Source organism: Nerophis lumbriciformis, linkage group LG24, assembly GCF_033978685.3.
Source record: "Nerophis lumbriciformis linkage group LG24, RoL_Nlum_v2.1, whole genome shotgun sequence".
NCBI lineage: Eukaryota > Metazoa > Chordata > Actinopteri > Syngnathiformes > Syngnathidae > Nerophis > Nerophis lumbriciformis.
This window is the reverse complement of record NC_084571.2, coordinates 17,125,333-17,146,731: the sequence shown is the minus strand read 5'-3', so window position 1 is coordinate 17,146,731 and position 21,399 is coordinate 17,125,333. Positions and strand designations below refer to the sequence as shown.

General features: G+C 42.5%; 1 protein-coding gene across 2 annotated transcripts; it reads left to right on the top strand.

Moving 5' to 3' along the window:
- Window positions 1–3,881: 3,881 nt before the first annotated feature.
- LOC133620310 (inositol monophosphatase 1-like) lies at window positions 3,882–21,182 on the top strand. Of its 2 annotated transcripts, none has more exons than XM_061981702.2 (9): window positions 3,882–4,021; window positions 4,998–5,082; window positions 5,175–5,314; window positions 5,367–5,471; window positions 7,501–7,546; window positions 8,629–8,737; window positions 8,846–8,954; window positions 20,771–20,922; window positions 20,997–21,182. In XM_061981702.2, exons 2-9 carry the CDS (start codon window positions 5,020–5,022, stop codon window positions 21,119–21,121), a joined length of 849 nt encoding a protein of 282 aa, XP_061837686.1. In that variant the 5' UTR covers window positions 3,882–4,021; window positions 4,998–5,019; the 3' UTR covers window positions 21,122–21,182. The 2 variants fall into 2 exon arrangements, with proteins under 2 accessions (XP_061837686.1, XP_061837687.1); XM_061981703.2 differs by having other exon boundaries at window positions 3,892–4,021; window positions 4,979–5,082.
- The last annotated feature ends 217 nt before the right edge of the window (window positions 21,183–21,399 follow it).

Here is a 21,399-nt window from a genome sequence, read left to right as displayed (position 1 = left end):
ACAGCCAACATGACGTCTGTCCGAGCATTGATGCAGGTGGCTGTACAGGAGGACCTTACCCTACACCAAATGGATGTAAAGACTGCTTACCTACATGCTCCAATGGACTGTGAGGTATATATGGAACAACCGGAAGGTTTTGAGGTCAAGTCAAAAACAGGAGAACACTTAGTGTGTAATCTCAATAAGTCATTTATGGTTTAAAACAGTCCGGGCGTAACTGGAATATGTTACTGCATGATCATCTTACAGAGAATGGTTTTGTACAAAATGATGCTGATCATTGTGTCTACAGCAGAGAATCTGAGAATGAGAAAGTGATTCTGATAGTATGGGTGGATGACCTAATCATAGCGGTGAGTAGCAACACCTTACTCAGTGATGTAAAGGAAATGTTGAAGAGCAGGTTTAAGATGAAAGATATGGGTCCACTTAAACACTTGCGGGGTATTGATTTTAGACAGAGTGAAGGAGAGATCAAAATGACTCAAAAGAAACACATAGAGAAGATGTTTGGCAAAATTTGGAATGTCAGACTGCAAGCCAAAATCCACCCCATGCGAGCAAAAGTTAAACTTTGACAATGAGGGTGAAGCTATCGATTCAACTGGATGTAGAGAAATAGTAGGTAGTTTGATCTACATTATGACATGTACTAGACCTGACTTGAGCTGGGTTGTTAGTAAACTATCACACCTAGCAGAACCAAAGCAGCAGCATTGGGCTACAGCAAAGCACCTACTGAGGTACTTAAAGGGTACTATAGATCACGAACTACACTTCCAGAAATGTGAGAAAAGCCTTCAGCTTGAGGGACATAGTGATGCTAATTGGGCAGCTGATAAAAATGATAGGAGGAGCACAACTGGATACTGTTTCAGCTTGACTGAAAATGGTCCAGTTGTATCGTGGAAGAGCAGGAAACAGCCAACGGTGGCACTCTCCACCTGTGAAGCTGAGTATATGGCACTAGCAGCCACTACTCAAGGGAGTATGTACCTTGTGCAACTACTTAAAGGAATACTGTAGATACCAGCATCTACCAGTCAAGATATATGAGGACAACCAGGAATAGCTTTATCTAAGAACCCAGTATGCAGACAAGAGGAGCAAACACGTAGATATAAAGTACCACTTTATACAGTCTGCACACACAGAAGGGAACATTTCTATAGAATACTGCCCTACTGCAAACATGGTAGCTGATGTTTTTACCAAGCCAGTGACAAAGGCTAAATTTGAGAAGTTCAAGGGGTATTTGTTTAGAGAGTGATGTGAACTGGCAGATGTGAATAAGTTTGAAGTTTTAACACTGCCAGTATGTCAAAATGTTTTATTTTGGAGTTATGTATTTTTGGTTTTTGTTTACCATTATACAGAGCTATAAACATGTCTTTGAGTGGGAGTGTTAAGCGCATTTTAATAATATAAATAGCAACGCCATGTTGAATATCTTACGCAGTGACGTCATGCACCTGCGTGCACTGAAATGGTATTGTGAGCATGCGCAGAATAAACGGTGCAGTAAGTTCCTGGACCAAAGAAGTAATGGCGGTGTGTTTATTTACTCACGTGAATATAAATAAAGTGCTAGCTAACCACATTGGTGACTGTTATAACGATAGACTGCTGCAGAAATGAGTAATGCTACAAGCTGGTAGGTCAACTATTCTTATTTGCTTTGCCTTCTCAACACTTAGAGAGCACACCAGTGCAATCTCACGCAGCTCTCGGCCCTCGGCGGAACTTTCCGGAAATCCCTGAATTCTAACTGCTCACAGTCCAGAGTCAGAGCCGAGGTTTTTGCTTCTTGCCTCACCCAAGTCCACCTTCTTCAGGATGTAACTTGTATGTAACTTGTATAGACTCATGCAGGAGGATCAAAATTGTATAGACTGATGCAGGAGGATGTATTTTGTATAAACTCATGTTGGGCGGCAACACAAGACATCAAGTTATGTGAGGCAAGAAGAGCAAGTCTGAACCTGCCTTGCTTTTCTGCACACTCAGCTCTTAAACAGTCACTACTGCATGTTGATACTGCAGTGGTGGTTAAAAGTGTACATACACTTGGAAAGAACATAATGTCATGGTTGTCTTGAGTTTCCAATCCTTTCTACAACTCCTGTTTTTTTGTGATAGAGTGATTGGAGCACATACTTGTTGGTCACAAAAAACATTCATGAAGTCTGCTTCTTTTATGTATTTATTATGGGTCTACTGAAAATGTGAGCAAATCTGCTGTGTCAAAAGTATACATACAGCAACGTTAATATTTTCCCTTGGCAAGTTTCACTGCAATAAGGCACTTTTGGTAGCCATCCACAAGCTTCTGGCAAGCTTCTGCTTGAATTTTTGACCACTCCTCTTGACAAAATTGGTGCAGTTCAGCTAAATTTGTTGGTTTTCTGACATGGACTTGTTTCTTCAGCATTGTCCACATGTTTAAGTCAGGACTTTGGGAAGGCCATTCTAATACCTTCATTCTGGCCTGATTTAGCCATTCCTTTACCACTTTTGACATGTGTTTGGGTCATTGTCCTGTAGGAACACCCAACTGCGCCCTAGACCAAACCTCCAGGCTGTTGATTTTAGGTTGTCCTGAAGAATTTGGAAGTAATCCTCCTTTTTCATTGTCCCATTTAAAGCACCAGTTCCATTGGCAGCAAAACAGGCCCAGAGCATAATACTACCACCACCATGCTTGATGGTATGCATGGTGTTCCTGGGATAAAAGGCCTCACCTTTTCTCATCCAAACATATTGCTGGGTGTTGTGGTCAAACAGCTCCATTTTTGTTTCATCTGACCACAGAACTTTCCACCAGAAGGTCTTATCTTTGTCCATGTGATCAGCAGCAAACTTTAGACGAGCCTTTAGGTCTCGCTTCTGGAGCAAAGGCTTCCTTCTTGTGTGGTAGCCTCTCAGTCCATGGCGATGCAAAACACGCTTAACTGTGGACACTGACACCTGTGTTCCAGCAGCTTCCAATTCATTACAGACCTGCTTTTTAGTGGTTCTTGGTTGACTCTTGATCATCCTGACCAATTTTCTCTCAGCAGCAGGTGATAGCTTGCGTTTTCTTCTTGATCGTGGCAGTGACAAAACTGTGCTATGCACTTTATACTTACAAACAATTGTCTGCACAGTTGCTCTTGGGACCTTAAGCTGCTTTGAAATGGCTCCAAGTGACTTTCCTGACTTGTTCAAGTCAATGATTCGTTTTTTTAAATCTGTGCTGAGTTCCTTTGACTTTCCCATTGTCGCTTTTGTAACCGAGTCTAATGACTGCATCACATGAGCCATATTTAAATGGGCTTTTTAAATGGGCTAAACTTTTCTACATCACCAAAATTGATCATGTATGTTGCTGTATGTGTACTTTTGACCCAGCAGATGTGGTCACATTTTCAGTAGACCCATAATAAATTCATAAAAGAAGCAAACTTCATGAATGTTTTTTGTGACCAACAAGTATGTGCTCCAATCACTCTATCACAAAAAAATAAGAGTTGTAGAAATGATTGGAAACTCAAGACAGCCATGACATTATGTTCTTTACATGTGTATGTAAACTTTTGTACACTTTTGTAAACTTATGTATACTTTTGACCATGACTGTATATGGTATTGTCACTAAAGTCAATACAATAACTTTTATATAGACTAGGGTCTTAAATAGTCACTACTACATGTTTATACTATATAGTATTGTCACTAAAGTCAATACAAATAATTTGTGCTACAGGCTATTTTCTGTTTCAAGAACACAGAAACATGTTGGTGGTTGCAATCTTCCAGGAGAGAAATTTCTACTTGCTTGCATTGAAATGTTGCCAAATACTGTTGCATCGTGTCCTGAGGTGGTTTTTCTCTTTGAGGCGGTGCTAGTACTTTTCCAACTACCACCCTTGCTGAAACACCTTAAGATTCATCTTTCAAGCAGACAGTGTCAGACGTCAGAGATCTCACTGAGTGAAGCAACTTTTGTCAACTTGTCTTCTTCTACTTGTTTGTTAAGGTAACGCTGCTTCTTCTACTTGTTTGTCAATGCTGCTTCTACTTGCTGGTTAATGCTTATTCTACTTGTTTGTCAATACTTCTTCTTCTTTTTTGTCACTGCTTCTTCTACTTGTTTGTCACTGCTTCTTCTACTTGTTTGTCAATGCTTCTTCTACTTGTTTGTCACTGCTTGTTCTACTTGTTTGTCAAGGTAACACTGCTTATTTTACTAGTTTGTCAAGGTAACAATGCTTCTTGTACTTGTTTGTCACTGCTTCTTCTACTTTTTGTCAAGGTAACACTGCTTCTTCTACTTGTTTGTCACTGCTTCTTCTACTTGTTTGTCACTGCTTCTTCTACTTTTTGTCACTGCTTCTTCTACTTGTTTGTCAAGGTAACACTGCTTCTTTTACTAGTTTGTCACTGCTTCTTCTACTTGTTTGTCACTGCTTCTTCTACTTGTTTGTCACTGCTTCTTCTACTAGCTTGTCACTGCTTCTTTTACTTGTTTGTCACTGCTTCTTCTACTTGTTTGTCAAGGTAACACTGCTTATTCTACTAGTTTGTCAAGGTAACAATGCTTCTTGTACTTGTTTGTCACTGCTTCTTCTACTTTTTTGTCAAGGTAACACTGCTTCTTCTACTTGTTTGTCACTGCTTCTTCTACTTGTTTGTCACTGCTTCTTCTACTTGTACTTCACTGCTTATTCTACTTTTTGTCACTGCTTCTTCTACTTGTTTGTCACTGCTTCTTCCACTTGTTTGTCACTGCTTCTTCTACACTGCTTCTTCTACTTGTTTGTCAAGGTAAAGCTCCTTCTTCTTGAATCCTTCAACTGTCATGTGCTCTTTTGGAGCGAGCTAACTTGAAGCTCCTGCTCCTGCAAGTCTGGGGAAGCGTTGTGTTACACAAGTCTTTGATGAAAGGGACTCAAATGTTTGCATGCCTGACGCTTTTGTGTCCTCAACCTCAAAGTCTTAGTTTTGCCGTGCAGAACCACAGCAGCACCAGAAGCCATGGCAGACCCGTGGCAGAGAGCCTATGACTTTGCCGTGGAAGTGGCGAGAAAAGCCGGGGCGGTAGGTCTTGAGTCATCGCAATGATAACAAAAGAGGGGAAATTGTGAAACGCTTGTGCAAGACAAACTGTGCCAACGCCGGTGTGCATGCAGGAAATTAGGAAAGCCGGCGAAAGCGAAATACGAGTGATGACCAAGAGCTCCACTGTGGACTTGGTCACCAAGACGGACGAGAGGGTGGAGAAAATCATCATCAACTCCCTGAAGGAGGAATTTGGAGAGGACACCTACGGGTGAGTCTTGTTGGTCCAGCTGTGTTGGGAGCGACTGACTGCTTCTCTGCAGGTTCATAGGCGAGGAGTCGGTGGCCAAAGGCATTCCCTGCATTCTGAGCGACAAACCCACCTGGATCATTGACCCGGTGGATGGAACCACCAACTTTGTCCACGGGTGAGAAGTAGCAGAACACTTTCATTCAGCTTGAAACAGGAAGTTGTATCCTGAAAGGCTGTGTTCATCTTGTGTCAATCGACATGTAGACCAAGGACTTGCATACCAGTTACAGATCCACTTCATAATACAACCGTCACTGCGTTTCCGTGCACTAAATTAGTCTGATTTCTAAAAGAGTTTTTTTTGTATTTTCAAGTGTCCATGTACCCTTTCTACTACGTACTATGTACTACTACTACGTACTGTAGTTGCACATGACGTGCTGCGTGCACCATGATCAATATCAAAGTGACTCACTCCATTGACAGTTGTGCATTTGGTCCAGCTGGCCAAGGATGTTTTTTCCGGTTTATTTGGGTAAGCCCTCCATTTTGTTGTGGTTTGCAGAGGGAGCTGACGGCAACAGACACCAGGGGGTTGTATGTAGCTCTAAGATGTATTATATAAATAGACCATATATATATAATAATCAAACAATACTAAATATACTAACTAAGGAAATAGTTAACTGGAGCGTTTTACCGTAAATGTGGAGGTGCGTGTTGAGAGGAGCGGTGCTGTCCGACAAGGGCAAGGCAGGCAGAGTTGTCCAGGGGCGGAAGCGGGGTCGAGAGGCAGGAGCGAGTCGTCGTAGTCCGGGGGCAAGCGAGGAGTCGAGAACCAGGAAACGCGAGGGAGGCAGGGAAGATCCGGGAGCACAAGACGCACAGCTTGACTCGGGGATGCACACAGGGAACTGCGGGGTGAAGGAGGACATGACAATCAACGCAGGGAAAGCACAGAGATCAGGACAGAGAGAGAGCATAAAGTGAGAGTTGCATCAAGCATCAGATGATCGCTTACTGAACACCAACGGAAGATTATATTTCGGCACCGGCATGGCAGGTTGTGCAGGCTTATGAAGGCAGCTCCTTCATTACAGGCAGGTGCGCTGATTGCCAGTGAATGATTGCAGCTGGCGGCTGCTGCAGGGCGGAGATGTGCCCGGCGCGTCTCTGGATGTGCGCGGCCGTGGGCGTGTCCCGAGGTGCGCCAAGCAGAGCGCAAGGATGAGCGCAAGGATGAGGCATTGGAATGTGCCCTGGCCGTGACACATTTATGTCATATAGCTCGTCTCCAAGTTCCACATTTAAAGCTTTGAGTCACTTTCACCTCACTCTCTGATTAAAATGACTAAAATAGGGTAAATATTGTACATATACATATTGTTATGAGGGTGTCTGTTACTACATTATATATATACTTGCAGTGTGTTTATATCGTACATATTACATATTTTTATGAAGGTGTCTGTTACTACATTATATATATACTTGCAGTGTATATATTGTACATATTACATACTGTTATGAAGGTGTCTGTTACTACATTATATATATATATATATATATATACTAGCAGTGTGTATATTGTACATATTACATATTGTTATGAACGTGTCTGTTACTACATTATATATATACTTGAAGTGTGTATATTGTACATATTAAATACTGTTATGAAGGTGTCTGTTACTACATTATATATATATATATATATATATATATATATATATATATATATATATATATACACTTGCAGTGTGTATATTGTACATATTGTTATGAAAGTGTCTGTTCCTACATTATATATATACTTGCAGTGTGTATATTGTACATATTAGCTACTGTTATGAAGGTGTCTGTTACTACATTATATATATATATATATATATATATATATATATATATATATATATATATATATTAACAGTGTGTATATTGTACATATTACATACTGTTATGAAGGTGTCTGTTACTACATTAAATATATATACTAGCAGTGTGTATATTGTACATATTACATACTGTTATGAAGGTGTCTGTTACTACATTATATATATATATATATACTTGCAGTGTGTATATTGTACATATTACATACTGTTATGAAGGTGTCTGTTACTACATTATACATATACTTACAGTGTGTATATTTTACATATTACATACTGTTATGAAAGTGTCTGTTCCTACATTGTTCACAGGTTCCCATTTGTGGCGGTTTCTATTGCCTTTGCAGTCAAAAAGAGGGTATGTACAGTGGTGACAGTAATAAAAGTACCAATGTTGTAGTTGGAGTTTAGTGTGGTGAAGCAACAATACTAACTAGTACCAATGTTTTAGTTGGAGTTTGGTGTGGTGTAACAACAATACCAACTAGTACCGATGTTCTAGTTGGAGTTCGGTGTGGTGTAACAATACTAACTAGTACCAATGTTGTAGTTGGAGTTTGGTGTGGTGTAGCAATACTACTAACTAGTACCAATGTTGTAGTTGGAGTTTGGTGTGGTGTAACAACAATACTAACTAGTGCCAATGTCATAGTTGGAGTTTGGTGTGGTGTAACAACAATACTAACTAGTACCAATGTTGTAGTTGGAGTTTGGTGTGGTGTAACAATAGTACCAATGTTGTAGTTGGAGTTTGGTGTGGTGTAACAACAATACTAACTAGAACCAATGTGGTAGTTGTAGTTTGGTGTGGTGTAACAACATTACTAACTAGTACAAATGTTGTAGTTGGAGTTTGGTGTGATGTAACAACAATACTAACTAGTACCAATGTTGATGTTCGAGTTTGGTGTGGTGTAGCAACAATACTAACTAGTACCAATGTCGTAGTTGGAGTTTGGTGTGGTGTAACAACAATACTAACTAGTACCAATGTCTTAGTTGGAGTTTGGTGTGGTGTAACAACAATACTAACTAGTACCAATGTTGTAGTTGGAGTTTGGTGTGGTGTAGCAACAATACTAACCAGTACCAATGTTGTAGTTTGGTGTAACAACAATACTAACTAGTACCAATGTTGTAGTTGGAGTTTGGTGTGGTGTAACAACAATACTAACCAGTACCAATGTTGTAGTTGGAGTTTGGTGTGGTGTAACAACCATACTAACTAGTACCAATGTTGTAGTTGGAGTGGTGTAACAACAATACTAACTAGTACCAATGTTGGAGTTAGAGTTTAGTGTGGTGTAACAACAATACTAACTAGTACCAATGTTGTAGTTGGAGTTTGGTGTGGTGTAACAACAATACTAACTAGTACCAATGTTGTAGTTGGAGTTTGGTGTGGTGTAACAACAATACTAACTAGTACCAATGTTGTAGTTGGAGTTTGGTGTGGTGTACAGCTGCTTGGAAGACAAGATGTACAAAGCCAGGAGAGGGAAAGGAGCTTTCTGTGACGAAGAGCGCATCCAAGTGTCTGACGTGAAAGGTAAATAAATGTCTGACGTGAAAGGTAAATGTCTGACGTGAAAGGTAAGTGCAAGTCTTCCTGCAGCACTAACTAACTACTAACTGTGCAAGATGGCTGTCATGGCAGATATTCACAAGTCCATCATCATCTCTGAACATGGGACAGACAGGAGCCCTGAGAAGGTCACCAAGATCTTCTCCACCATGCAGAGGATTCTCTGCATCCCAGTGCACGGGTATGTATATATGTACTGTATATACCTTCTGCTGCCCCCTATTGACAACACCCGCTAACTGCACACCAACAACCTAACCATTGCAGTTGTTAGCTTCTGGGTTAGGATTAGTCTACTTCTAGGTTAGGGTTAGTCTACTTCTGGGTCAGGGTTAGTCTACTTCTGAGTCAGGGTTAGTCTACTTCTGGGTTAGGGTTAGTCTACTTCTGGGTCAGGGTTAGTGTACTTCTGGGTTAGGGTTAGTCTACTTCTGGGTTGGGGTTAGTCTACTTCTGGGTTAGGGTTAGTCTACTTCTGGGTTAAGGTTAGTCTACTTCTGGGTTAGGGTTAGTCTAATTATGGGTTAAAGTTAGTTTAATTCTGTGTTAAGGTTAGTCTATTTCTGGGTTAGGGTTACTCTACTTCTGAGTCAGGGTTAGTCTACTGCTGGGTTAGGGTTAGTCTAATTCTGGGTCAGGGTCAGTCTACTTCTGGGTTAGGGTTAGTCTACTTTTGGGTTGGGGTTAGTCTACTTCTGGGTTAAGGTTAGTCTACTTCTGGGTTAAGGTTAGTCTACTTCTGGGTTAGGGTTAGTCTAATTATGGGTTAAAGTTAGTTTAATTCTGTGTTAAGGTTAGTCTATTTCTGGGTTAGCATTAGTTTACTTCTGGGTTACGGTTAGTCTACTTCTGGGTTGAGGTTAGTCTACTTCTGGGTCAGGGTTAGTCTACTTCTGGGTCAGGGTTAGTCTACTTCTGGGTTAAGGTTAGTCTATTTCTGGGTTAAGGTTAGTCTACTTCTGGGTTAGGGTTAGTCTACTTAGGGGTTAGGATTAGTTTACTTCTGGGTTGGGGTTAGTCTACTTCTGGGTTAAGGTTAGTCTACTTCTGGGTTGGGGTTAGTCTACTTCTGGGTTAGGGTTAGTCTACTTCTGGGTTGGGGTTAGTCTACTTCTGGGTTAAGGTTAGTCTACTTCTAGGTTAGGGTCAGTCTACTTCTGGGTAAAGGTTAGTCTACTTCTGGGTTAAGGTTAGTCTACTTCTGGGTTGGGGTTAGTCTACTTCTGGGTTAAGGTTAGTCTACTTCTGGGTTGGGGTTAGTCTACTTCTGGGTTGGGGTTAGTCTACTTCTGGGTTAGGGTTAGTCTAATCAATCAATCAATCAATCAACGTTTACTTATATAGCCCTAAATCACAAGTGTCTCAAAGGGCTGCACAAGCCACAACGACATCCTCGGCTCAGATCCCACATCAGAGCAAGAAAAAACTCAACCCAATGAGATAACAATGAGAAACCTTGGAGGGGACCGCAGATGTGGGGATCCCCTCCGGGCGACCGGTGCAATGGACGTCAAGTGGATCTAGCATAATATTGTGAGAGTCCAGTCCATAGTGGATCTAACATAAGAGTGAGAGTCCAGTCCATAGTGGGGCCAGCAGGAGATCATCTTGAGCGGAGACAGGTCAGCAGCGCAGAGACGTCCCCAACTGATGCACAGATGAGCGGTCCACCCTGGGTCCCGACTTTGGACAGCTAGCGCCTCATCTGTGGTCACCGAATCTGTGCCCCCCCCTTCACGAAGGAGAGGGGGGCAGAGCAGAAAAGAAAAGAAATGGCTGATCAACTGGTCTAAAAGGGGGGTTTAGTTAAAGGCCTACTGAAACCCGCTACTACCGACCACGCAGTCTGATTATATATCAATGATGAAATCTTAACATTGCAACACATGCCAATACGGCCGGGTTAGCTTACTAAAGTGCAATTTTAAATTTTGCGCTAAATATCCTGCTGAAAACGTCTCGGTATGATGACGTCTGCGCGTGACGTCACGGATTGTAGCGGACATTTTGGGACAGCATGGTGGCCAGCTATTAAGTCGTCTGTTTTCATCGCAAAATTCCACAGTATTCTGGACATCTGTGTTGGTGAATCTTGTGCAATTTGTTCAATGAACAATGGAGACAGCAAAGAAGAAAGCTGTAGGTGGGAAGCGGTGTATTGCGGCAGGTGTTGTGCTGGATAACGCACCCCCACCGTAGAATGCACCCCCTGACTGTTGTGCCGGATAACACAGCCGGTGTTTCATTGTTTACATTCCCGGAAGATGACAGTCAAGCTTTACCATTGGCCTGTGGAGAACTGGGACAACAGAGACTCTTACCAGGAGGACTTTGAGTTGGATACGCAGACACGGTACCGTGAGTATGCATGCAGCTGCGGCTTCCAAACATTTGATCGCTTGCCCGTACGTGCGTGCCGCTATGTGCATGTCACGTACAAAACTTTGGGGACTTTGGGGAAATATATGTGCTGTATGAACTTTGGGGAGGTGAACGGTACTTTGGGCTGTGGGATTGAGTGTGTTGTGCAGGTGTTTGAGTTGTATTGGCGGGTTATATGGACGGGAGGGGGGAGGTGTTTGTTATGCGGGATTAATTTGTGGCATATTAAATATAAACCTGGTTGTGTTGTGGCTAATAGAGTATATATATGTCTTGTGTTTATTTACTGTTTTAGTCATTCCCAGCTGAATATCAGGTCCCACCCGCCTCTCACAGCATCTTCCCTATCTGAATCGCTCCCACTGCCCTCTAGTCCTTCACTCTCACTTTCCTCATCCACAAATCTTTCATCCTCGCTCAAATTAATGGGGAAATCGTCACTTTCTCGGTCCGAATCGCTCTCGATGCAGGTGGCCATGATTGTAAACAATGTGCAGATGTGAGGAGCTCCACAACCTGTGACGTCACACTACTCGTCTGTTACTTCCGGTACAGGCAAGGCTTTTTTATCAGCGACCAAAAGTTGCGAACTTTATCGTCGATGTTCTCTACTAAATCCTTTCAGCAAAAATATGGCAATATCGCGAAATGATCAAGTATGACACATAGAATGGACCTGCTATCCCTGTTTAAATAAGAAAATCGCATTTCAGTTGGCCTTTAAAGGCTAGAGTATACAAATGAGTTTTAAGATGGAACTTAAATGCTTCTACTGAGGTAGCATCTCTAACTGTTACCGGGAGGGCATTCCAAAGTACTGGAGCCCGAATAGAAAACGCTCTATAGCCCGCAGATTTTTTTTGGGCTCTGGGAATCACTAATAAGCCGGAGTTCTTTGAACGCAGATTTCTTGCCGGGACATATGGTACAATACAATCAGCAAGATAGATAGGATGGAGCTAGACCATGTAGTATTTTATACCAAAGTAGTAAAACCTTAAAGTCATATCTTAAGTGCACAGGAAGCCAGTGCATGGGGGGCCAGTATCTTTTTTTGTACAAAAGGCGCACCGGATTACAAGATGCATTAAAGGAGTCATATTATTATGATTATTTTCTAAATGTAAAATACTTCCTTGTGGTCTACATAACATGTAATGGTGGTTCTTTGGTCAAAATGTTGCATAGATGATGTTTTACACATCATCTTCAAGTCACTTTCTGACAGTGTCTTCAGGATGCGCCGTTTTGTGGACGGTCTTATTTAAGTGCCTCCACTTCGACAGCGTTTTCTCCCCGTCATCTTTGTTGTAGCGGTGTAGCGTGCAAGGACGGGTGTGGAAGAAGTGTCAAAAGATAGAGCTAACTGTTATAATGACATTCATACTTTACTTCAATCAATAAAGGAGCAGCATCTCCTCATCCGTGGTTCATTAGTGCAACAACAACACCCGAAATGTGTCCCGTGAAAAACCTTAACCCAGAACTAAAGTTCCTTGGGTGAATAATGTAAACTCACTATACCGGTATGTTTTAGTGCTTTCATGGAGAGTTTACTGACAGATATAAGTAAGAACTTTACACTACTTTATATTAGAAATGGCAACAGTGGAGGATGAATGTCACATAACAAGAAGACAGAGAAAAAGAAGAAGCTTATCGACTACGGTGTCGGCACAGACTACAAAGGCGGACGCGCGCACATTTTCAGCACTTATACAGATCCCAAATACACATCATCAGGTACCAGAAGGTAAGAAAAGTTGGTTTTGCATAATATTGCGAAAAAAAACACCAGATAATATGTCTTACTTTATACACACACCATAATAATACTCCTATGTAGCAGCACAGTACGTCTGACTATGGTAGTCATAATGCTCCGACAATCCATCAAGCGGTGCGGCTTCATAGCTTACCAAAGTCCTACTAAAACATTTTGACAGAAATTTTTGAGCGCTGTGTGTAATGTTCTATATTTTCAATGGAACTTATAAAATGTTGGTGTTGTTTACTTGAGTCATATTGCAGTCTACATGTATCTCTTATGTGTGACTGGCATCACATTGCAGTCTACACGTATCTCTTGTGTGACTGCCATCATATTGCAGTCTACACGTATCTCTTATGTGTGACTGCCATCAAATTGCAGTCTACACGTATTTCTTATGTGTGACTGTCATCACATTGCAGTCTCACGTATCTCTTATGTGTGACTGCCATCATATTGCAGTCTACACGTATTTCTTATGTGTGACTGCCATCACATTGTAGTCGACACGTATCTCTTATGTGTGACTGCCATCATATTGCAGTATACACGTATTTCTTATGTGTGACTGCCATCATATTGCAGTCTACACATATCTCTTATGTGTGACTGCCATCACATTGCAGTCTACACGTATCTCTTATGTGTGACTGCCATCATATTGCAGTCTACACATATCTCTTATGTGTGCCTGCCATCACATTGCAGTCTACATGTATCTCTTATGTGTGACTGCCATCATATTGCGGTATACACGTATCTCTTATGTGTGACTGCCATCACATTGCAGTCTACACGTATCTCTTATGTGTGACTGCCATCATATTGCAGTCTACACGTATCTCTTATGTGTGACTGCCATCACATTGCAGTCTACACGTATCTCTTATGTGTGACTGCCATCACATTGCAGTCTACACGTATTTCTTATGTGTGACTGCCATCACATTGCAGTCTACATGTATCTCTTATGTGTGACTGCCATCATATTGCAGTATACACATATCTCTTATGTGGGACTGCCATCATAGTGCAGTCTACACGTACCTCCTATGTGTGACTGCCATCTACTGGTCACACTTATCATTAAACCCTGTACCAAATAAAATAGCTTGGAGGTCGGTAAGCACATCCAGAATTATTCTGCACATTAGGCGCACCGGGTTATAAAGGTGCACTGTCCAGATTTTAAGTGCGCCTTATAGTCCGAAAAATATGGTAATTAGGAGTCTTTGTTTCTTTACTTACTACTAAAGGACAAGTTGTCTAGTATGTTCAACATTTTATTTAACAACTAAATTGCAATAATAAACATACTTTTAATGTATTACTTAAAGGCCTACTGAAATGAATTTTTTTTTTATTTAAACGGGGATAGCAGATCCATTCTATGTGTCGTACTTGATCATTTCGCGATATTGCCATATTTTTGCTGAAAGGGTTTAGTAGAGAACATCGACGATGAAGTTCGCAACTTTTGGTCTCTGATTAAAAAAGCCTTGCCTGTACCGGAAGTAGCATGACGTCACAAGTTGAACGTCTCCTCACATTTCCCCATTGTTTACACCAGCAGCGAGAGCGATTCGGACTGAGAAAGCGACGATTACCCCATTAATTTGAGCCAGGATGAAAGATTCGTGGATGAAAAACGTGAGAGTGAAGGACGTATCTTTTTTCGCTCTGACCGTACCTTAGGTACAAGGGCTCATTGGATTCCACACTCTCTCCTTTTTCTATTGTGGATCACGGATTTGTATTTTAAACCACCTCGGATACTATATCCTCTTGAAAATGAGAGTCAAGAACGCGAAATGGACATTCACAGTGACTTTTATCTCCACGACAATACATCGGTGAAGCACTTTAGCTACGGAGCTAACGTGATAGCATCGGGCTTAACTGCATAGAAACAAAATAAATAAACCCCTGACTGGAAGGATAGACAAAAAATCAACAATACTATTAAACCATGGACCTGTAACTACACGGTTAATGCTTTCTAGCCTGGCAAAGCTTAACAATGCTGTTGCTAACATTGAAGCTAACTTAGCTATGGACCTGGACAGAGCTATGCTAAAAACATTAGCTCTCCACCTACGCCAGCTCTCATCTGCTCATCAACACCGAAGCTCACCTGCGTTCCAGCGATCGACGGAGCGATGAAGGACTTCACCCGATCATCGATGTGGTCGGCGGCTAGCGTCGGATAGCGCGTCTGCTATCCAAGTCAAAGTCCTCCTGGTTGTGTTGCTGTAGCCAGACGCTAATACACCGATCGCATCTACAGGTTTGTTCTTTGCAGTCTCCATTGTTCATTAAACAAATTGCAAAAGATTCACCAACACAGATGTCCAGAATACTGTGGAATTTAGCGATGAAAAAAGCCGATTTAAGCTGGCGACCGACCTATTCGGATTCAACTATTGACGTCACGTGCATACGTCATCATACATAGACGTTTTCAACCGGAAGTTTCCCGGGAAATTTAAAATTGCACATTCTATAAGTTAACCCGGCCGTATTGGCATGTGTTGCAATGTTAAGATTTCATCATTGATATATAAACTATCAGACTGCGTGGTCGGTAGTAGTGGGTTTCAGTAGGTCTTTAACATTTTTAGTTCGAATAAAGCAAATAATGACATTTTATTGTGGTCCCCGTGATACATAACATTATGTAAATACATGTTGGTAATAAAATGTACTGTAGTATTGTGACACAGGACTGTATGTCACATGATGATCACATGGACTAAAACAACAACCATCTGCAGGATGTTCTGCACACACACACACACACACACACACACACACACACACACACACACACACACACACACACACACACACACACACACACACACACACACACACACGCACACATTCTTGTATTTGTTACCTTCTTGAGACCTGAGAAAAATGCCTACCTCTTTAGGACCACCCTTTCTAGATATATAAAGATGTGTATTTACAACATTAATAATATATACATACTATGCACATATAAAAAAAGGTAAGCTTTTATTTTTTTATTTTATTTTTTGTTTGTAATTGTTTTTTAATCTATATTATGTACTTCAAGTTATTACAGTATGTCTCGATATACATATTAATTTTTTTTTTTTTAAGTAACTTTGGTCAAAGGGGCGCATTTGAATGTCTTACACGCACTTGTTATTACATGTGTTCACCAGATCAGATGGGGAGCACTTCACATTTTTACACACACTTGTTATTTCTGTGTCCTGGGTATGATATTAAACTGCATCCAACCTGGAGAGGGACGGGCGCCACCAGGTTTAAATTGCCCAAGACACACCACATGATGACAACTACTGCTTTACCCATACCGGCTCGGTCGTCGCCCAGGTCAACAAGGACCGCGCCTACCGTTGGCCACCAGGACGGAGGTGGAAAATTTACTACTGGGAAACTCTGCAGATTCCGCACTAGAGACAATTTAGTTGTGGGAACCTGGAATGTAAGGACACTAACTGCTGATGGGAAACTCGAAGAGCTAGCCCAAGAAATGGATTAATACCACTGGAATATCTTAGGCATCAGCGAGCTACGCTGGAAAGGATTCGGTGAAACATTAACCGACGTAGGCCACAAGCTCTACTTCAGTGGCAAGGAAGACAAACACCAGTATGGTGTTGGTTTCCTTGTTCACAAAGACATTACAGACACTGTCATGGGCTGCCGGCCAGTCTCAAGCAGACTCATTACCATTCAATTGAGAGCAACTCCATTTAACATCACCATCATTCAGGCCTATGCCCCAACATCCATGTATGAGGACAGTGAGGTGGAGGATTTGTACGATGAAACTGCATCCAACCTGGAGAGGGACGGGCGCCACCAGGTTTAAATTGCCCAAGACACACCACATGATGACAACTACTGCTTTACCCATACCGGCTCGGTCGTCGCCCAGGTCAACAAGGACCGCGCCTACCGTTGGCCACCAGGACGGAGGTGGAAAATTTACTACTGGGAAACTCTGCAGATTCCGCACTAGAGACAATTTAGTTGTGGGAACCTGGAATGTAAGGACACTAACTGCTGATGGGAAACTCGAAGAGCTAGCCCAAGAAATGGATTAATACCACTGGAATATCTTAGGCATCAGCGAGCTACGCTGGAAAGGATTCGGTGAAACATTAACCGACGTAGGCCACAAGCTCTACTTCAGTGGCAAGGAAGACAAACACCAGTATGGTGTTGGTTTCCTTGTTCACAAAGACATTACAGACACTGTCATGGGCTGCCGGCCAGTCTCAAGCAGACTCATTACCATTCAATTGAGAGCAACTCCATTTAACATCACCATCATTCAGGCCTATGCCCCAACATCCATGTATGAGGACAGTGAGGTGGAGGATTTGTACTATGAAGTACAAGCAGTCCTAGATAAAACTCCAAAGAAGGACATCCTTATTGTACAAGGAGACTGGAATGCAAAGGTTGGAGAGGACGATTACAACTGGAAAGACACATGTCGTACATACAGCAACAGCGAGACCAACGATAGAGGCCTAAGGCCTTTTGAATTTGCCAGGTACAACAATCTGTTGCTGGTGAACACACTCTGCCTCTAGACGATGGACCTGGCACAGCCCCGGTGGAGAGTACCACAACCAGATCGATTACATCATGGTCAAGAAGCGCTTTCGCTCAAGCGTCAATACTGGCAGGACGTGCAGCTTTCCAAAAGCAGACATTGGGAGTGACCATGACCTCGTCCTGATGTCCCTTCGCCTTCGCTTCAAGAAGATCAAAAGCTCTAAGTGCATTAGAATGAAGTTCGATCTGGATAAACTGCGAGACCCTGAGGTGGCAGAAGTCTTCAAGACAAGGATAGGAGGGAGGTTTGCACCACTGCTCATCTTAGGTGCAAAATAAATTTATGTCAATAGCATGACCACTACGTTAAACAAAGTCGTAACCGAAACAGCCACTGAGATCCTTGGCAAACTCCGTCCAAAGAAGAAACCTTGGGTCACTAATGAACTGCTAGACTTGTGTGACAAGTGGAGAGCCCTAAAGAAGAGTAAGAACTCACTTGAAGGATCTGATGCTTATAGAGTCGTCAATAAGAGCACCAAGAAAGGCATGCAGTCAGCAAAACAGAACTGGATTGAAGGAAAGTGCCAAGAAATAGAGAACAGCCAGAATGCCAACAACAACACCAAGAAGGCATATCAAACTGTTAAGGAGCTAACAAGAGCAAAACAAACCAGTCTCTGCAATCCAGAGCAAGACAGGCGAATGCCTAGCGGAAGAGAAGATCCTAGACAGGTGAACAGAATACTGCTCTGAGCTCTACAACCACACGGTAAGCGGAGATCCAACAATCCTGACATGTCCTCAATCCAAAGAGGATGAAGATACACTCCCCATCCTCCGTGAAGAAGTTGAGGCAGCAATCTGAGCACTGAAAAAAGGAAAAGCAGCCGGAGTGGACAACATCCCAGCTGAGCTTGTACAAGCAGGGGGAGAAGCCTTGATCGACACCCTCACCATCCTGTGCAACAAAATCTGGCAGAGTGGTGAGTGGCCTACATCATGGACCTAGTCACTTATCATCACACTTCCGAAAAAAGGCAATCTCCAACTGTGCCAAAACTACCGCACCATCAGTCTTATTAGCCATCCCAGCAAAGTCCTACTGAAAATAACACTAAATAGGTTACAACCCCAAGCTGAACTGATCATAGCTGAAGAACAGGCTGGATTTAGGGCAGGGCGGAGCACCACAGAACAGATTTTCAACTTGAGAATCATTTGTGAGAGACACCTGCAGCATCAACAACACCTTTACCATGTGTTTGTAGACTTTGAGAAAGCCTTTGACCAGGTATGGCATGCTGCACTGTGGGCAACCATGAGGAAATATAACATCAGTCCTAACCTTGTCAGAGTCATTCAACGTCTGTACAATAAAGCTACCAGCGCAGTTCTCTACAACGGCGCTATCGGAGACTGGTTCAGGACAACAATTGGAGTGCGCCAAGAATGCCTTCTCTCTCCCATTCTCTTCAACATCTTTCTGGAGCGTATCATGATGGATGCCCTGGCAGATCATGAAGGAACTGTCAGCATTGGAGGCAGACCAATCACCAACCTCTGTTTTGCAGATGATATCGATGGGCTAGCTGGAAAAGAAAGAGAACTTGCCAGTCTAGTTGAAAGGCTTGATACCATCTCCCGAGTCTATGGAATGGAAATCCATGCTGAAAAAAACAAAAATGATGACCAACAACAACAATGGCATCCGCTCAGACATCAAAGTCAATGGAAAGGCACTGGACACGGTGTCAAGCTTCAAGTACCTCAGTGCAATCGTGTCCGATGAAGGATCCAAACGGGAAGTCCTTGCCAGAAGTGCTCAAACAACTGCTGCCCTGGCAAAACTCAAGCCCATATGGAAAGATACAAACACAAGTCTGACATCAAAGGTGAGATTACAGCGCTCACTTGTAATGTTGATCTTCTTTTACGCCTGTCAAAGACGGACCCTTACAGCAGAGCTGCAGAAGAGAATTCAGAACATGGAGATGAGATGCTACAGAAGACTTGTGGGTATCTCCTACACCCAACATGTCACAAACAAAGAAGTCCGGCAAAAGATCAGCCAAGCCATCGGCCCACATGATGACCTGCTCACCACGGTCATAAAGCGGAAACTGAGGTGGTACGGACACATCACCAGATCCTCAGGCCTTGCAAAAACCATCCTGCAAGGCACCGTACAAGGTGGCAGGAGACGAGGGAGACAAAAGAAAAGATGGGAAGATAACATCGGAGAATGGACCTGAAACTCACTGAGGCAATGAGAGCTGCTGAGGACAGAGAGGGATGAAGAGAGCTGGTCAACAGATCGTCTGTGGTGCCCCAACGACCCTCCGGGGTTATGGGATAGGTTAGGTTAGGGGGTTAGGGGTTATTTCATATGTTGACCAGAGGGGGAGCACTTCACATTTTTACACACACTTGTTATTGTATATGTTGACCAGAGGGGGAGCACTTTTAAAAGCGACACACAGTCAATGTGAAAAATCCCTCTTTTTTGGGACCACCCTCATTTTGATAGATGTCACCACCAGGGGTGCTAATGAGATCTCTATTTTTTGTTTTTTGTAATGTGCTTAAGGCTGATGACAAATGAGTCAAAGACCACAGATGGCCCCTGTGCCGCACTTTAAACAACCCAGCTGTAGAAGCTAACTGTTATTGGTCACTATAGTTTTAGCAGCGTAGTGTATTTGTTCACCCTATGGTCACATATGGGTTGTCTTACGTCAGCACTGGAAGTCGTAAAATCAGCTGTTCACCTGGTGGTTTTTTCGGGGATGAATAGGGAAGTCCTTCTTTAGCTTGTTTTATCATATACTGCTGCCTTTGAAATTGTCAATGTTTACTTTTGTATGCACATTAAATCAACCAAAAATCCTGGCTTTGGAGCAATGTTCACAGACTCTAGTCTTTGGCTCTCTATATGATTTATGTCCTAACTTGTTCACCGGTCCTCATATGGAAGCTACTTTTCTTTGTTGATGTCTCAAGAAGGGCAGAAATACAAGAACACACACACACACACACATACACGCACACAAAATCAAAGTTAATCCTAAACCTAATCTGGTCTACAATTCAATAATATCAACAAAAAATCACAATGGTGACAATTCTCCAGATAATAAAACTGTCACCATGGAAATAGTCCAACTTCGTCCAAGTCTCATTGGTGCCCCTAGTGGTGGGACCATGTCAGCGTACCTAACCTTGTACTTTGTTATTGCCTTCAAACAGTCAAGTTGTACTTCCTGGTGTACTCACAGGCTGCGTGGGTCGGGTACTGCTGCCACCAACATGTGCCTGGTGGCCTGCGGGGCGGTGGAGGCCTTCTTTGAGATCGGGATCCACTGCTGGGACATCGCGGCGGGAGCGGTGATCGTGACGGAGGCGGGAGGAATGCTGCTGGATGTGGACGGTGCGTGGGCATCATAAAGACCTAAGTCACAGCATGACATTTATTTTGAAAAACTTCCTGTGTGCAATACCTAGGAGGGCCATTCGATCTGATGTCCCGGAGGATGGTGTCGGCCAACAACGAGGTCATCGCTAACCGAATCATCAAGGAAATCGAGATATTCCCCGCGGAGAGGGACGACGCGGTGATCAAGAAATGAGAAGCACTCAAATGGCTTTCTCTGCTTCATGCAAATAAAATGACCACTTTTGACATCTTCACCTGCACCTTTGATTCTTGACTGAAGTGAAAGTTCAAAAAGAGAAACGTGTTTTTTGTCTACGGTTTACTTTCTTATGTCAGACAAGAACAACTTGTTTTCATGCATTTAAATTGGAAATAAACTTTAGCCAAAGTTAGTTGCTCTGTTCCGCTTATAAAGTGCTTTAAAAAACGTTCATATACACACTAAGTATATATGTAATGTAGTAACATTCA